At 39.0% G+C, this 15934-nt stretch overlaps 1 protein-coding gene across 1 annotated transcript in view; it reads left to right on the top strand.

Moving 5' to 3' along the window:
• LOC149183558 (NADPH:adrenodoxin oxidoreductase, mitochondrial-like) overlaps positions 1–15934 on the top strand; it is a 251417-nt gene that overhangs the window by 48429 nt on the left and 187054 nt on the right. Inside the window, exons 3-5 of the mRNA XM_089417184.1 lie at positions 11030–11143; positions 11281–11334; positions 11473–11589. Coding sequence (XP_089273310.1) covers positions 11030–11143; positions 11281–11334; positions 11473–11589 — 285 coding nt within the window. The remainder of the gene's footprint in view (positions 1–11029; positions 11144–11280; positions 11335–11472; positions 11590–15934) is intronic.

Here is a 15934-nt window from a genome sequence, read left to right as displayed (position 1 = left end):
CTTCAGATCAAATGGATGATGTGAGGAGGTGGCAAATCAGGTAAATCGATCTCCCATTTCTATGAGTGCTAGGAGGAGGGTTTTGACCATAGGGTCAAACCCATTCAATGAGTGGGCTGACGTGAGCAAATGAGGCTGACTTGGTTAATGTAGAAATTCATGATTTCTCCTTTGATTTGCCAATGAAAATACCAACAGTAGCTACCAATTTTCAACACTTTCTACAATGTATACTAAAAACCCCTTAGAAATATGATTGACCAAACCTAGTAAATGGAAACTTTAAAATAGAGCATAACACAAAAAAGGGCAGACAGCCAAAATGATGTCACAATAAGACATGAGTCAAGGGCTAAACACAAGGACACTAGTCAAAACCTTAATCTGAAACAGACATGCTTGAACCAAAAGATTGGGGAGAACCAAAAATACAGCCAAATCACCCTAGAATGGAAATAGGGAGAAACAAAGAATGACAGGAACTATGCCTTCACACACTCTCAGGCAACATACAAGTGAGCAGCATGTCCCTGACTAAGATAATATGATACAAAAAGAAACACAGGAAAAAATGTGGCTGCTGTCACTGAAATTAGATCTGAGAAATGGCCCATCTGAAATTGCTAAGAGGTGTTAGGCAGCACTTCACCTTTTATGGCTGTCATATTCTGGAAATACCTTTATGCAGAAGGGTGCCATCTTGTAAATAAGCCATCTGGCACCCAGCAAGTCTTTTGGGATTACCCAATGCACAAGCAGTGAACAAGTGCAGAAATACCAAGCAGTGAATAGCTTCACAGCCACCGAGCAGTGAATAACATGGGTTGACCTCTGCAAGCATAGCAGCAGGTTGGCCACTGTGACTGCCCATGCATATATACATGACAACACCTGCTGAAAACCCTAGAAACACACTATTCCAGTGGGGATCCTGGTTTAAATAATAAGCAACAATTGCAGAGGGTGATCTCTTGCTACCAAAATACTAGTTGCCATACCATACTCATTTTACAAAAATAATCCTAGGCCATGAACGACAGCTGCTTGGGCGCCTTTCTCAACTCGCCAACACCAACCTCCCTGCTCTGCCTGGCCATTTGCAAGCATTCCTTTACTTGGAGGCAAAACTCTACTGGGATGTGCGGTGGGGGATACAGGGGTGAGAGGGAGGTAGGTGCCTCTCCTTTTCCTTCTCAATTCATCTACCCCCATACAATGTTTTACATTTGTTTTATCATGCGTGTTTTCCTTTGTATGATGATGTTTTCGCCAACACTGGATCGTATTTGTAATGACCCATCATTAATATGGAGAGCACGAGAATATTAGCATGCATACGATGCATGCATATGATAGCTACATATGCATGTATCGCATGCACTGCACTAGTAGCTATATTCTAAGTTACCTAAAATATTAAATATCTTGACACTCCTTCATATAGAAAAGTCGCATTTAACCATCAGCCCATATTTCTTAATGCCTCATGATTAATGAGTGCTCACCAATGATATTAAGTTTAAAAGTATAAAGTAAAAGAAAAGGGTTATAAAGAAAATAAATGTAAGGAATTATGTAAAGCCTTAAAAATCAGGTTATATAATTATCTATTTTAAAGAAATTTTAAATAAAATATATGAAAGAATTATTAAAGGGATAATCTAAAATCAAAATAAGGCATAGGACAAATAATTAAGCATAGGACTTAAGACTTTAATTAAACATATAAAAATTTTAAGCAAAGAAAAAGGGCACATGTTAAAATATCCTGAAGATAAAATCCGATTCTGCATGTTGAGAGGTGTCATTGAGAAGGGAAGCGGTGGGCTCATAGGTGGAGGGAGCAACCACCGTTAATAAAGGGTACATAAGGAGAGGTCGAGGGCAGAGAAAGGGGGGATGCTCTTTGCCTTGAGCGTATTCTTTGCCTTGAGCGTGTTCTTTGCTGTAAGTGTATTTGCTGTGAGTAGAAAGGAAACCGATTCGGGTGCTGTTGGAGGAGGAAGGTGCTGTTGGAGGAGGAAGGAGAGGAAATTTACACATACTGGTTTGTGAACCTTACTTGTTTTGAAGTTTCTGGGCACGGGGGAACGGTATGCATCGGTTGAGAAGCATACTGGGTCGAGTATCTAGGTATACTCGATTTGGCTGGGTGGTTTTGGTTATTCGGTAATGAGAGTGCGGGAGCAGTTTTGAAGCACCCTCACCGCAACAGCAGTAGCAGGCCAGTAAGTACTTCTTCAAATCAATAATGGCTCTTTATTTAGCAAGGTCACTACATATATGTAATGACCCATCATTAATATGGAGAGCACGAGAATATTAGCATGCATACGATGCATGCATATGATAGCTACATATGCATGTATCGCATGCACTGCACTAGTAGCTATATTCTAAGTTACCTAAAATATTAAATATCCTGACACTCCTTCATATAGAAAAGTCGCATTTAACCATCAGCCCATATTTCTTAATGCCTCATGATTAATGAGTGCTCACCAATGATATTAAGTTTAAAAGTATAAAGTAAAAGAAAAGGGTTATAAAGAAAATAAATGTAAGGAATTATGTAAAGCCTTAAAAATCAGGTTATATAATTATCTATTTTAAAGAAATTTTAAATAAAATATATGAAAGAATTATTAAAGGGATAATCTAAAAATCATAATAAAGCATAGGACAAATAATTAAGCATAGGACTTAAGACTTTAATTAAACATATAAAAATTTTAAGCAAAGAAAAAGGGCACATGTTAAAATATCCTGAAGATAAAATCCGATTCTGCATGTTGAGAGGTGTCATTGAGAAGGGAAGCGGTGGGCTCATAGGTGGAGGGAGCAACCACCGTTAATAAAGGGTACATAAGGAGAGGTCGAGGGCAGAGAAAGGGGGGATGCTCTTTGCCTTGAGCGTATTCTTTGCCTTGAGCGTGTTCTTTGCTGTAAGTGTATTTGCTGTGAGTAGAAAGGAAACCGATTCGGGTGCTGTTGGAGGAGGAAGGTGCTGTTGGAGGAGGAAGGAGAGGAAATTTACACATACTGGTTTGTGAACCTTACTTGTTTTGAAGTTTCTGGGCACGGGGGAACGGTATGCATCGGTTGAGAAGCATACTGGGTCGAGTATCTAGGTATACTCGATTTGGCTGGGTGGTTTTGGTTATTCGGTAATGAGAGTGCGGGAGCAGTTTTGAAGCACCCTCACCGCAACAGCAGTAGCAGGCCAGGTAAGTACTTCTTCAAATCAATAATGGCTCTTTATTTAGCAAGGTCACTACATATATGTAATGACCCATCATTAATATGGAGAGCACGAGAATATTAGCATGCATACGATGCATGCATATGATAGCTACATATGCATGTATCGCATGCACTGCACTAGTAGCTATATTCTAAGTTACCTAAAATATTAAATATCCTGACACTCCTTCATATAGAAAAGTCGCATTTAACCATCAGCCCATATTTCTTAATGCCTCATGATTAATGAGTGCTCACCAATGATATTAAGTTTAAAAGTATAAAGTAAAAGAAAAGGGTTATAAAGAAAATAAATGTAAGGAATTATGTAAAGCCTTAAAAATCAGGTTATATAATTATCTATTTTAAAGAAGTTTTAAATAAAATATATGAAAGAATTATTAAAGGGATAATCTAAAAATCATAATAAAGCATAGGACAAATAATTAAGCATAGGACTTAAGACTTTAATTAAACATATAAAAATTTTAAGCAAAGAAAAAGGGCACATGTTAAAATATCCTGAAGATAAAATCCGATTCTGCATGTTGAGAGGTGTCATTGAGAAGGGAAGCGGTGGGCTCATAGGTGGAGGGAGCAACCACCGTTAATAAAGGGTACATAAGGAGAGGTCGAGGGCAGAGAAAGGGGGGATGCTCTTTGCCTTGAGCGTATTCTTTGCCTTGAGCGTGTTCTTTGCTGTAAGTGTATTTGCTGTGAGTAGAAAGGAAACCGATTCGGGTGCTGTTGGAGGAGGAAGGTGCTGTTGGAGGAGGAAGGAGAGGAAATTTACACATACTGGTTTGTGAACCTTACTTGTTTTGAAGTTTCTGGGCACGGGGGAACGGTATGCATCGGTTGAGAAGCATACTGGGTCGAGTATCTAGGTATACTCGATTTGGCTGGGTGGTTTTGGTTATTCGGTAATGAGAGTGCGGGAGCAGTTTTGAAGCACCCTCACCGCAACAGCAGTAGCAGGCCAGGTAAGTACTTCTTCAAATCAATAATGGCTCTTTATTTAGCAAGGTCACTACATATATGTAATGACCCATCATTAATATGGAGAGCACGAGAATATTAGCATGCATACGATGCATGCATATGATAGCTACATATGCATGTATCGCATGCACTGCACTAGTAGCTATATTCTAAGTTACCTAAAATATTAAATATCCTGACACTCCTTCATATAGAAAAGTCGCATTTAACCATCAGCCCATATTTCTTAATGCCTCATGATTAATGAGTGCTCACCAATGATATTAAGTTTAAAAGTATAAAGTAAAAGAAAAGGGTTATAAAGAAAATAAATGTAAGGAATTATGTAAAGCCTTAAAAATCAGGTTATATAATTATCTATTTTAAAGAAATTTTAAATAAAATATATGAAAGAATTATTAAAGGGATAATCTAAAATCAAAATAAGGCGTAGGACAAATAATTAAGCATAGGACTTAAGACTTTAATTAAACATATAAAAATTTTAAGCAAAGAAAAAGGGCACATGTTAAAATATCCTGAAGATAAAATCCGATTCTGCATGTTGAGAGGTGTCATTGAGAAGGGAAGCGGTGGGCTCATAGGTGGAGGGAGCAACCACCGTTAATAAAGGGTACATAAGGAGAGGTCGAGGGCAGAGAAAGGGGGGATGCTCTTTGCCTTGAGCGTATTCTTTGCCTTGAGCGTGTTCTTTGCTGTAAGTGTATTTGCTGTGAGTAGAAAGGAAACCGATTCGGGTGCTGTTGGAGGAGGAAGGTGCTGTTGGAGGAGGAAGGAGAGGAAATTTACACATACTGGTTTGTGAACCTTACTTGTTTTGAAGTTTCTGGGCACGGGGGAACGGTATGCATCGGTTGAGAAGCATACTGGGTCGAGTATCTAGGTATACTCGATTTGGCTGGGTGGTTTTGGTTATTCGGTAATGAGAGTGCGGGAGCAGTTTTGAAGCACCCTCACCGCAACAGCAGTAGCAGGCCAGGTAAGTACTTCTTCAAATCAATAATGGCTCTTTATTTAGCAAGGTCACTACATATATGTAATGACCCATCATTAATATGGAGAGCACGAGAATATTAGCATGCATACGATGCATGCATATGATAGCTACATATGCATGTATCGCATGCACTGCACTAGTAGCTATATTCTAAGTTACCTAAAATATTAAATATCCTGACACTCCTTCATATAGAAAAGTCGCATTTAACCATCAGCCCATATTTCTTAATGCCTCATGATTAATGAGTGCTCACCAATGATATTAAGTTTAAAAGTATAAAGTAAAAGAAAAGGGTTATAAAGAAAATAAATGTAAGGAATTATGTAAAGCCTTAAAAATCAGGTTATATAATTATCTATTTTAAAGAAATTTTAAATAAAATATATGAAAGAATTATTAAAGGGATAATCTAAAAATCATAATAAAGCATAGGACAAATAATTAAGCATAGGACTTAAGACTTTAATTAAACATATAAAAATTTTAAGCAAAGAAAAAGGGCACATGTTAAAATATCCTGAAGATAAAATCCGATTCTGCATGTTGAGAGGTGTCATTGAGAAGGGAAGCGGTGGGCTCATAGGTGGAGGGAGCAACCACCGTTAATAAAGGGTACATAAGGAGAGGTCGAGGGCAGAGAAAGGGGGGATGTTCTTTGCCTTGAGCGTGTTCTTTGCCTTGAGCGTGTTCTTTGCTGTAAGTGTATTTGCTGTGAGTAGAAAGGAAACTGATTCGGGTGCTGTTGGAGGAGGAAGGTGCTGTTGGAGGAGGAAGGAGAGGAAATTTACACATACTGGTTTGTGAGCCTTACTTGTTTTGAAGTTTCTGGGCACGGGGGAACGGTATGCATCGGTTGAGAAGCATACTGGGTCGAGTATCTAGGTATACTCGATTTGGCTGGGTGGTTTTGGTTATTCGGTAATGAGAGTGCGGGAGCAGTTTTGAAGCACCCTCACCGCAACAGCAGTAGCAGGCCAGGTAAGTACTTCTTCAAATCAATAATGGCTCTTTATTTAGCAAGGTCACTACATATGGTATCAGAGCTGGTTCAACTTTCGGACCTGTTAAGTTGTTAAAAGAGTGGTGGTAAAGCCATTTAAATCATGCATTTAGTAATAAATCTGACTGAAACTGTCTGTTAGCACTCTGCAAAACGAATTTCGCTTCTCAATGCCTTGATAGGAGAGCGGATTCGATCATCTTGTTGTGGCTACAGTCCAAGTTTCGCGAATTTTCATTCGAATTAACGGCCATCGTTTCAGTTACAGTTCCGTCGGCCGGTGCTTAACTTTTAACTTCCGTAGGAGATTTGAAAAAAAAAAAAAATCGCAAAAGTTTAACTATTCAGAGGGTTCCAGGGTCGTTAAATTCTTTAAAAACTAGTTATAATCTTGAGAGTAGGGATTTTATTTTTTGCTTTGACCTAAGTTAAGTTTATTGCATGCAAACCTAGAATATGATGTTTATCTATGAATTCTAGGGTCTATATCTATTTAGCCCTCTGTTTACCCTGACGTGCGTGCTGATTTGTTTTGTTTCGGTAAGTTAGCCCTTCACCTTACAATTTGCTACATAGCCTTCAAAGATGAGGTTTTTTTTTCATGCTGTTCTGCTCTTTATAGTAAAGATGGTGTGTGTTTTACCTCGGCGATGCGATGTTTTCCAGCAAAACTTTAGATGAATTTCTTATGTACGCGTATAGTCTATTATTGGAAGTGAATACCACAGAATAGCACACGTGTTGTATGTGCACATGCTTTCGGGACGCTGGGCTCTGCTAATGATATATATATTAAATTGCCTTTCTTATGGTTTATTTTGGGCGTTCGCTTTGGGATCTTTTATGATAAATTTGGTTTTTTTGTTGTGTGAATTGTCCGTTATTTGCTTTACGAGTCTTTTTTAACTTCCAGCTCTGTCGGACGGTCCTTAATTTTTAGTTTTAACTTCTGTGCTGTAATTTGATTTTTTTTGGGATTTCTGTTTTTTTTCTCCAGATTTTACCGTGTATATATCTCAGAATTTTTGTTTTCTAAAAACCCCAGTTATTTGACTGAGTTGGGGGTTTTTCTTTCGCTGTCTTAAATTAAGATTATTACAGGTAAATCTAAATAAGATGATTATACATATAATTTAGGGTCTCTTCCGATTTATTCCACTATTTACACCTGATATGGCTGCAATTCCTTTTTTTTTCTTTTTCGTAAATTATTTCTTTACTGTGCGAATTTTGTTGGATAGGTCTTCCAAAATGTATATTTTAGGGTTTTCTGCAATTTATTCCTTGAGGATATTGAAAATTTGTCTTTGTCGGATATTGTGGGGCTTCTTCAAGCGAAGTCTAAAGTAATGATGGATACACGCGTAAAATCTTTTATTTGAAGGGAATACGATAAAATATCTCTGTGCTGCATGTGCGCATGTTTCGGGACGCCGAGCTCTGCTAGTGACTTCTATCGTGAATTGGCCTTTCTCTTATTATTAAAGTTTATGTTTGTTGATTTAAATATTTTTGGGATCTGCTTGCATCCAGTGATTGGAGGGGATATTTGCCTCTGTTAGTAATCGTTTTAATTCTAGCCATCTCGTAGCAGTTATTACAAATTAAAGAGGCCAACAAGGCATGGCATCGAAGCCACTGTGGTGATTTGAACGTTAAACCTCAAGCCAACATTTGGGTTAAGAAAGCTTTGCTTTTGTTGCAATGAATGTCCGTGTTTCATAATTATTACGCGTGTTTGAATTATCACATCAAAGCTGGATTCTCATAATGTTTTTGAAAAATCCATGTAACCCTTGGATTTATTAAATTTATTGGAGGGAAAAACCCCTGGAGTCTCGGAATGTTGGAGGATGCCATCACACCAATTTTTATAACGGCCTCACATTAAGCAAGAGTTTAACCTCAATACACAATCCGATCAAGAATGTACTAATCACTATTATAAGTATTGAACTCTAACTTCGGGACGAAGTTTTCTGAAGGAGGGGTGTATGTAATGACCCATCATTAATATGGAGAGCACGAGAATATTAGCATGCATACGATGCATGCATATGATAGCTACATATGCATGTATCGCATGCACTGCACTAGTAGCTATATTCTAAGTTACCTAAAATATTAAATATCCTGACACTCCTTCATATAGAAAAGTCGCATTTAACCATCAGCCCATATTTCTTAATGCCTCATGATTAATGAGTGCTCACCAATGATATTAAGTTTAAAAGTATAAAGTAAAAGAAAAGGGTTATAAAGAAAATAAATGTAAGGAATTATGTAAAGCCTTAAAAATCAGGTTATATAATTATCTATTTTAAAGAAATTTTAAATAAAATATATGAAAGAATTATTAAAGGGATAATCTAAAATCAAAATAAGGCATAGGACAAATAATTAAGCATAGGACTTAAGACTTTAATTAAACATATAAAAATTTTAAGCAAAGAAAAAGGGCACATGTTAAAATATCCTGAAGATAAAATCCGATTCTGCATGTTGAGAGGTGTCATTGAGAAGGGAAGCGGTGGGCTCATAGGTGGAGGGAGCAACCACCGTTAATAAAGGGTACATAAGGAGAGGTCGAGGGCAGAGAAAGGGGGGATGCTCTTTGCCTTGAGCGTATTCTTTGCCTTGAGCGTGTTCTTTGCTGTAAGTGTATTTGCTGTGAGTAGAAAGGAAACCGATTCGGGTGCTGTTGGAGGAGGAAGGTGCTGTTGGAGGAGGAAGGAGAGGAAATTTACACATACTGGTTTGTGAACCTTACTTGTTTTGAAGTTTCTGGGCACGGGGGAACGGTATGCATCGGTTGAGAAGCATACTGGGTCGAGTATCTAGGTATACTCGATTTGGCTGGGTGGTTTTGGTTATTCGGTAATGAGAGTGCGGGAGCAGTTTTGAAGCACCCTCACCGCAACAGCAGTAGCAGGCCAGGTAAGTACTTCTTCAAATCAATAATGGCTCTTTATTTAGCAAGGTCACTACATATATGTAATGACCCATCATTAATATGGAGAGCACGAGAATATTAGCATGCATACGATGCATGCATATGATAGCTACATATGCATGTATCGCATGCACTGCACTAGTAGCTATATTCTAAGTTACCTAAAATATTAAATATCCTGACACTCCTTCATATAGAAAAGTCGCATTTAACCATCAGCCCATATTTCTTAATGCCTCATGATTAATGAGTGCTCACCAATGATATTAAGTTTAAAAGTATAAAGTAAAAGAAAAGGGTTATAAAGAAAATAAATGTAAGGAATTATGTAAAGCCTTAAAAATCAGGTTATATAATTATCTATTTTAAAGAAATTTTAAATAAAATATATGAAAGAATTATTAAAGGGATAATCTAAAATCAAAATAAGGCATAGGACAAATAATTAAGCATAGGACTTAAGACTTTAATTAAACATATAAAAATTTTAAGCAAAGAAAAGGGCACATGTTAAAATATCCTGAAGATAAAATCCGATTCTGCATGTTGAGAGGTGTCATTGAGAAGGGAAGCGGTGGGCTCATAGGTGGAGGGAGCAACCACCGTTAATAAAGGGTACATAAGGAGAGGTCGAGGGCAGAGAAAGGGGGGATGCTCTTTGCCTTGAGCGTATTCTTTGCCTTGAGCGTGTTCTTTGCTGTAAGTGTATTTGCTGTGAGTAGAAAGGAAACCGATTCGGGTGCTGTTGGAGGAGGAAGGTGCTGTTGGAGGAGGAAGGAGAGGAAATTTACACATACTGGTTTGTGAACCTTACTTGTTTTGAAGTTTCTGGGCACGGGGGAACGGTATGCATCGGTTGAGAAGCATACTGGGTCGAGTATCTAGGTATACTCGATTTGGCTGGGTGGTTTTGGTTATTCGGTAATGAGAGTGCGGGAGCAGTTTTGAAGCACCCTCACCGCAACAGCAGTAGCAGGCCAGGTAAGTACTTCTTCAAATCAATAATGGCTCTTTATTTAGCAAGGTCACTACAGTATTGATCACGTTTGTTGGATTGTGGACATTCATATATTTGCTTTTTTTTGTTTCATAAGGTGTGATTCTAAGTGTGTTACCAGTTCTAGATCCAACGTTACCGGTTCGACGTGCACAGGATGGAAGTGATTCTACGTGTGTTACCAGTTCGGATGCTCGGTGATATTCAATACCTCGACCAGCTTGCTTCCCCAAAGCAAAGGAGTAGAGTCTCCTGATTAATCCGTAGAACGGCGGTAATGGATTGGATTCATAGTAGGATTGGTTCTATGGGATCCATGGATGTGGAAAATTACAACCATGACCTGTCAAGCTTGCCTACCTGTCCTTGCCTACCTACCAGTCAAGTCAACATCCTATAGTCAGCATCACATGTCAGTTTTTTCTTGGTTCCTTCTTCGATGCAATCCTACACTGATTCTGTTTTATAAAATAAAAGATCCTTATTTTTAAATTTTGGCTATTAAGAGTTTGGTAATGGTTACTTGGTTATTATTATTATTATTTAAATCAGCTGTGAATTAAATTTTTCTTTCTTACTGTTTCAAATTGATTATTCTATAGAGATTTTTTAGTGTCCTGCATGAATTTTCAACTGAAGTAGGCAATCATATTAATGTTAATATGACTAATTTATGGATTATATTATTATTTGGAGGATTTGGTGGAACCCTCCCCTTCATTTTTCTGGTTCTGCATTGAGGATAGGGCTAAAAGAAACAATGAATTTGAGTTATCAATATTTCATTTTTTTAGCTATTTTGATTTAACTGACTTCTTCATAAATATGTTGAAGGTTGTAGTCAACCAGTTTTCTCGAGTTGGTGCAAATGAACGGTGCTCCTTTTTTGGGAATGTATCCTTAGGAAAGGATATATCTCTGATGGATCTTCGCAAACTGTACCACGTGGTATTGTTATCATTTTTAACTGTCCAGATTTGATATGAAAATACAATTGTTTCATCTCTGACTAGCACACTGATTATTGCCCTTTGCTCATTTTTTTGAGCTCAAACAAGTCTTTAAAATGTCATTGTGATTTGCAGGTTGTACTTGCATATGGGGCAGAAAGCGATAGAGAACTTGGTATTCCAGGAGAGGTATGTCCTTATGAAGTAAATCATTTCATCCTTAAATTTGGTGTTTTTATTTATGGCACCAGTCATTTCATTTCCCTTATTTCTATTGTTTTATGGTTGAGGGTTCTCTAATCCATCAACTTCTTTTGACTGGCTCAGAATTTAGCTGGAATTCATTCTGCAAGAGAGTTTGTTTGGTGGTACAATGGTCATCCTGATTGCAGGTATTTTCCGGTGGATTTGCAGAGCACTGATACAGCAGTTGTCCTTGGTCAGGTGCCATTTCTAGTCCATCACAGGCTAATTACTTTGGTTTAATTTGAACAGGTTCTCAAACAATGCTATTCTCAAATATAAAGTAGAAAATAATGAATTTATCAGAACCTCGGCTTGAGTTTTTAATGCCAACAAATTCTGTATATTAGGGAGCTGAATGGCTAGCCAAAGCCATCAATGAACTCCGTATTAATTTTTTGGTTTCAGAGATTTGGCTACATATTGGTTGTTGGTCCTTCATAATGAGAGCTTACTGTAAAGGCTGCCTGGCCTTTAGGAACAACTGACCTGCGTTGGTCCATTTTTTACTAGATTTACCTATGAATATTGTAGGTGTTTTCCCTACATACTGTATGAGAGGTAACCATGTGATTCTCATTACATGCTAGAGATTTCAATGAGCTTCACTCTGTTAGTGGCATGGCGTTCTAGTCCACACGTGGAATTATTGTGGAGACTTTTTTTAACTCCACTTGGTGTGGCCTTGGGGGCAAGTCTCGAGTTGAGGCTGTCACTTAATATTAGAATAATGCTATTTTATTATTTAATGCTCATCTGTGATTGTAATTAGCAGTTTCTTGCTAGAAACTTGCTGTTTCTATATTCTTAGTAGAAACTTGTTGTTTCTGTAAATATAGTTGTACTATTTATTGAGCATCATTGCTCATTGTAAATCAATCAATTCATTCATTGAAATCCATATGCGTGTTTTCGCACTGTTTTATGGTATCAGAGCTAGGTTATATTTTTTTTCAGATTTTTTTTTGTTTGAAAAATTTCGTGGAGTTTGAGAAAATTGTGGTTGCTTACTGGGTGTCATGAGTGGCCGCACCCCTTGCCAACTCTTACTCGCAAGTTAAGTACGAGAACGTTGGCATACCTCTGTCGTTGGCATACCACTGTTTCGTCGCTCTCTGCCGTGGTTACTTCCGCTTGCGGTTGGTGCAAGCCATCGAAGTAACATCCAACTACATAGGATCTGAGCATTTGCTTTTAGGGTTGTTGAGGGAAGGTGAAGGTGTTGCAGCTCGTGTGCTTGCGAATCTTGAAGCTGACCCCAACAATATTCGTACGTAGGTAAATCATTGGTAGAGGCAGCGGGTTTATCGCTGTGGAGATTCCGTTCACTCCAAGAGCAAAGCGTGTGTTGGAACTTTCACTTGAGGAAGCTCGACAACTTGGACACAGCTACGAGAATCCGCGTGCAAGCAGTGGCTGGAGACGGCACGTCCACCTGTTATTCGTGTCTTTGATATCCGCCACTGGAATACTCTAAGATAGCAGACACTCGAGGATCGAAACCTGCGAAGGGCCGATATTTTCTAAATTTTGCCAATTAGCGTTGTCGCCTCGGGAACCCGAGACCTATTCTCTATCACTGTCAATTCTACTGCATTTTTTTTTTACCCAGGGGTCGCCGTCAGTAGAGGCCAATTGTTTTGATTTGAGCCAGCAGATTACCGCTTGGACTATGCAGCTTTGCAGAAATACACAGTTTTCTTGACAGGAACGTGCGATTTTCTTGACAGTAGCTTGGAATTTGGTAATAGCGGAAGGCATTTTCTTTTCCGTATTAATGCTTACTGCCCGCCCTGCACTAAATATTTCAATACTCCTGAATATATCGATTCCTCCAAAATCGAAGAACCAAGTTCTTCGTTACACACGCGGACGTCAGCCTTGAGATTTGGGCATTTGAAAGCTGGGAATCCAGCGGTGGACAGCACGACCAGAGACCGTCCGTGTCATTTAGTAGACCCGAGAGCATCACGCGGATACTATCTTGATCATCAAAAAATTCCACCCATCTTCTCTTCTCGGTTTGGGTTGCAGTCGGAACTAGGTATTTTATTTTCATTTGTCGAAATTTTTTTCCGATTACAGATTTGATGTGGGTTTTGTGATATCACAACTGGGTAGTCGTCAAAATTTTCTGGGTGCATCGTTTTCCATGCCTCGATTTTCGAGTCAGTGGATTTGAATTTTGTTTCTAGCACCTGTCAGATTTTGTCCTGATCAGCGAACATCTGCATTGAAATCTGTGCCAGACTCCTTTGTTGTTCTCCGTGTCTTGGGAAACGTGCAAATGGCCTCGCTAACCAATTTGATGTTGGAAGGCAATTAACGCTTTAATGGCACCAATTATAACATATGGAAACAGAGACTGTTGACCATTTTTGAATATAGGCGTCTTGACTAGCTCGTTTTGGGCAAAGAGCTCCATCTTGGTACAACTGGTGCCGATCAAGATAAGTTTGATGATCGAAATTGAGAGGTTGTTATGCTTCTCAAACTCTCTGTGACTGATGATCAGTTACCACAGATTCCTTTCGGCAAGACAACTGCCGAAATCTGGCAACATTTGAAGGAACTGCATGAGACATCTGATAAGAGTAGAGCTTTCTTTCTAAAGAATCAGTTGTTCTCCATCATGATGGACGAACATATGTCTTTACAGGAACATCTTAACAAGATTAAAGACGTTCGAGATCAGCTCGAAGCCATTGGTCAGACCATGGAGGAAGAAGATATGGTAGTCATCACTCTGAAAAGTCTACTGAAACCTTATGAACACTTCATAGAAACACTCAACATTACCACCACTAATGTTGATCTGAAGTTTCCAGAGTTATGCACCAAACTCCTGTAGCAGGATCGTTGGAAACAACAGTTTGGTAGTGGTGCTTCATCAGCCTCATCAGAAAATGCTTTTGCTGCCAAGTATCAGTCCTCTCAGTCCTTTCAACATAAAGGTTCTTCTCAGCCTTTTGATCTTGTTAAAAAGAAAAATGTGCAGTGTAATTACTGTCACAAGTTTGGCCACATGAAGAAAGATTGCCGATAGAGGATTGCTTCTGAACAGAAGAAACATGGAGGGTCTCATCAGACAACGAATGTTGCAGAACATTCCGAGCATACAAAATCTGCCTTTTACGCCTTTATGGCTAAGAGGTCCTCAGATCATGTCCCGTCTTCTGCCTGGTACATTGACTCTGGTGCATCATGTCATTTCTCTCACAGGCGTGACTGGTTTATTGACTTCTCATCTTTCAGTGATTCCGTAGTATTTGGTGGAGGTGAGGAGTACACAGTGGTTGGCAGAGGTACAGTTCAGATCCAGTCTAGTGGGCGCACACTCATTTTCCTGAATGTGTACTATGTTCCTGGTATGGAAATTAATCTGCTCTCTGTTAGCCAGATTATGAGAAACTCTCCTTAGCTCGATGTGGTGTTCAGTGCACACAGGTGCTCCATTATTGACAGGGAAACTCGTCTTACAGTTGCTGTTGGCCTAGAAGATCATGGCCTATACAGGCTTCTTAACACTGGTGATTCTCCAGAAGTGGCTCTAGCAGCTTGTGTTTCTCCCATCAGCACTCTGTGGCATCAGAGATATGGGCATCTAAACATTCAGTATCTCTCTCAACTATCTCGGGAGGGACTTGTGTCAGGGTTACTTGATATTCAGACTCAGCAGTTGGGAGTGTGTGGCGCCTGTCACGCTGGCAAGCAACATCGTTCTTCATTCAAGGATGGAGAATTTTGGCGTGCATCTAAGGTACTCCAGTTAATTCATGCTGATATTTGTGGTCGTATGAATACATCTTTTGTTACTGGTTGCAAATATTTTTTGCTTATTGTAGATGATTTCAGTAGAAAGATGTGGGTGTACTTTCTAAAACATAAATCTGATGTATTTAGTATCTTTCAGAAGTTTAAGTCCTTAGTTGAAAAAGAGTCTGACTGTAATATCATAACTCTTAGGACATATAATGGGGGGGGGGGATTTTGTTCTTCTGCTTTCTCCAACTTCCGTGATACCCATGGCATCAAATGGTAGTTAACTACACCCTACACTCCTCAGCAGAACAATGTTGTCGAACGTCGCAACCGTACAGTTGTTGAAATGGTTCGTTCCATGTTACAACACAGGAATGTTTAGAACAAATTTTGGGCTGAAGCAATGTTTACTGCTGTCTATCTTCTTAACCGATCACCTACTCAGGCTGTTAAGGGGAAGACTCCAGAAGAGGTTTGGTCTGGCCGTAAGCCTAAGATCAGTCACCTCAAAGTGTTTGGCTCGGTTGCATATGTTTGGATTCCAGCTGCTAAACGCTCTAAGTTGGATTCCAAAAGCCAGAAATTCATGATGACAGGGTACAGTGATCACCACAAGGCCTATAGGTTGATCGATATAGACACTGATCGTCTTAGCTTCAGTCGGGACGTAGTATTTGATGAAGACAGAGGGTTCTTTCAGTCTCCTCCTTTTGAGCAGTGTTCTGAGGATCAACCTCACAGTGTTCTTCTTCCGTTAGGTCCACCTGATGGGAGGGATGATGCA

This window comes from Pinus tabuliformis, chromosome 3_2 (assembly GCF_031772625.1).
Source record: "Pinus tabuliformis cultivar Carrire ecotype Pingquan chromosome 3_2, CPIR1, whole genome shotgun sequence".
Taxonomy (NCBI): Eukaryota; Viridiplantae; Streptophyta; class Pinopsida; order Pinales; family Pinaceae; genus Pinus; species Pinus tabuliformis.
Note: the sequence above shows the minus strand (reverse complement) of the source record. Positions and strands in the feature narration are given on the sequence as shown.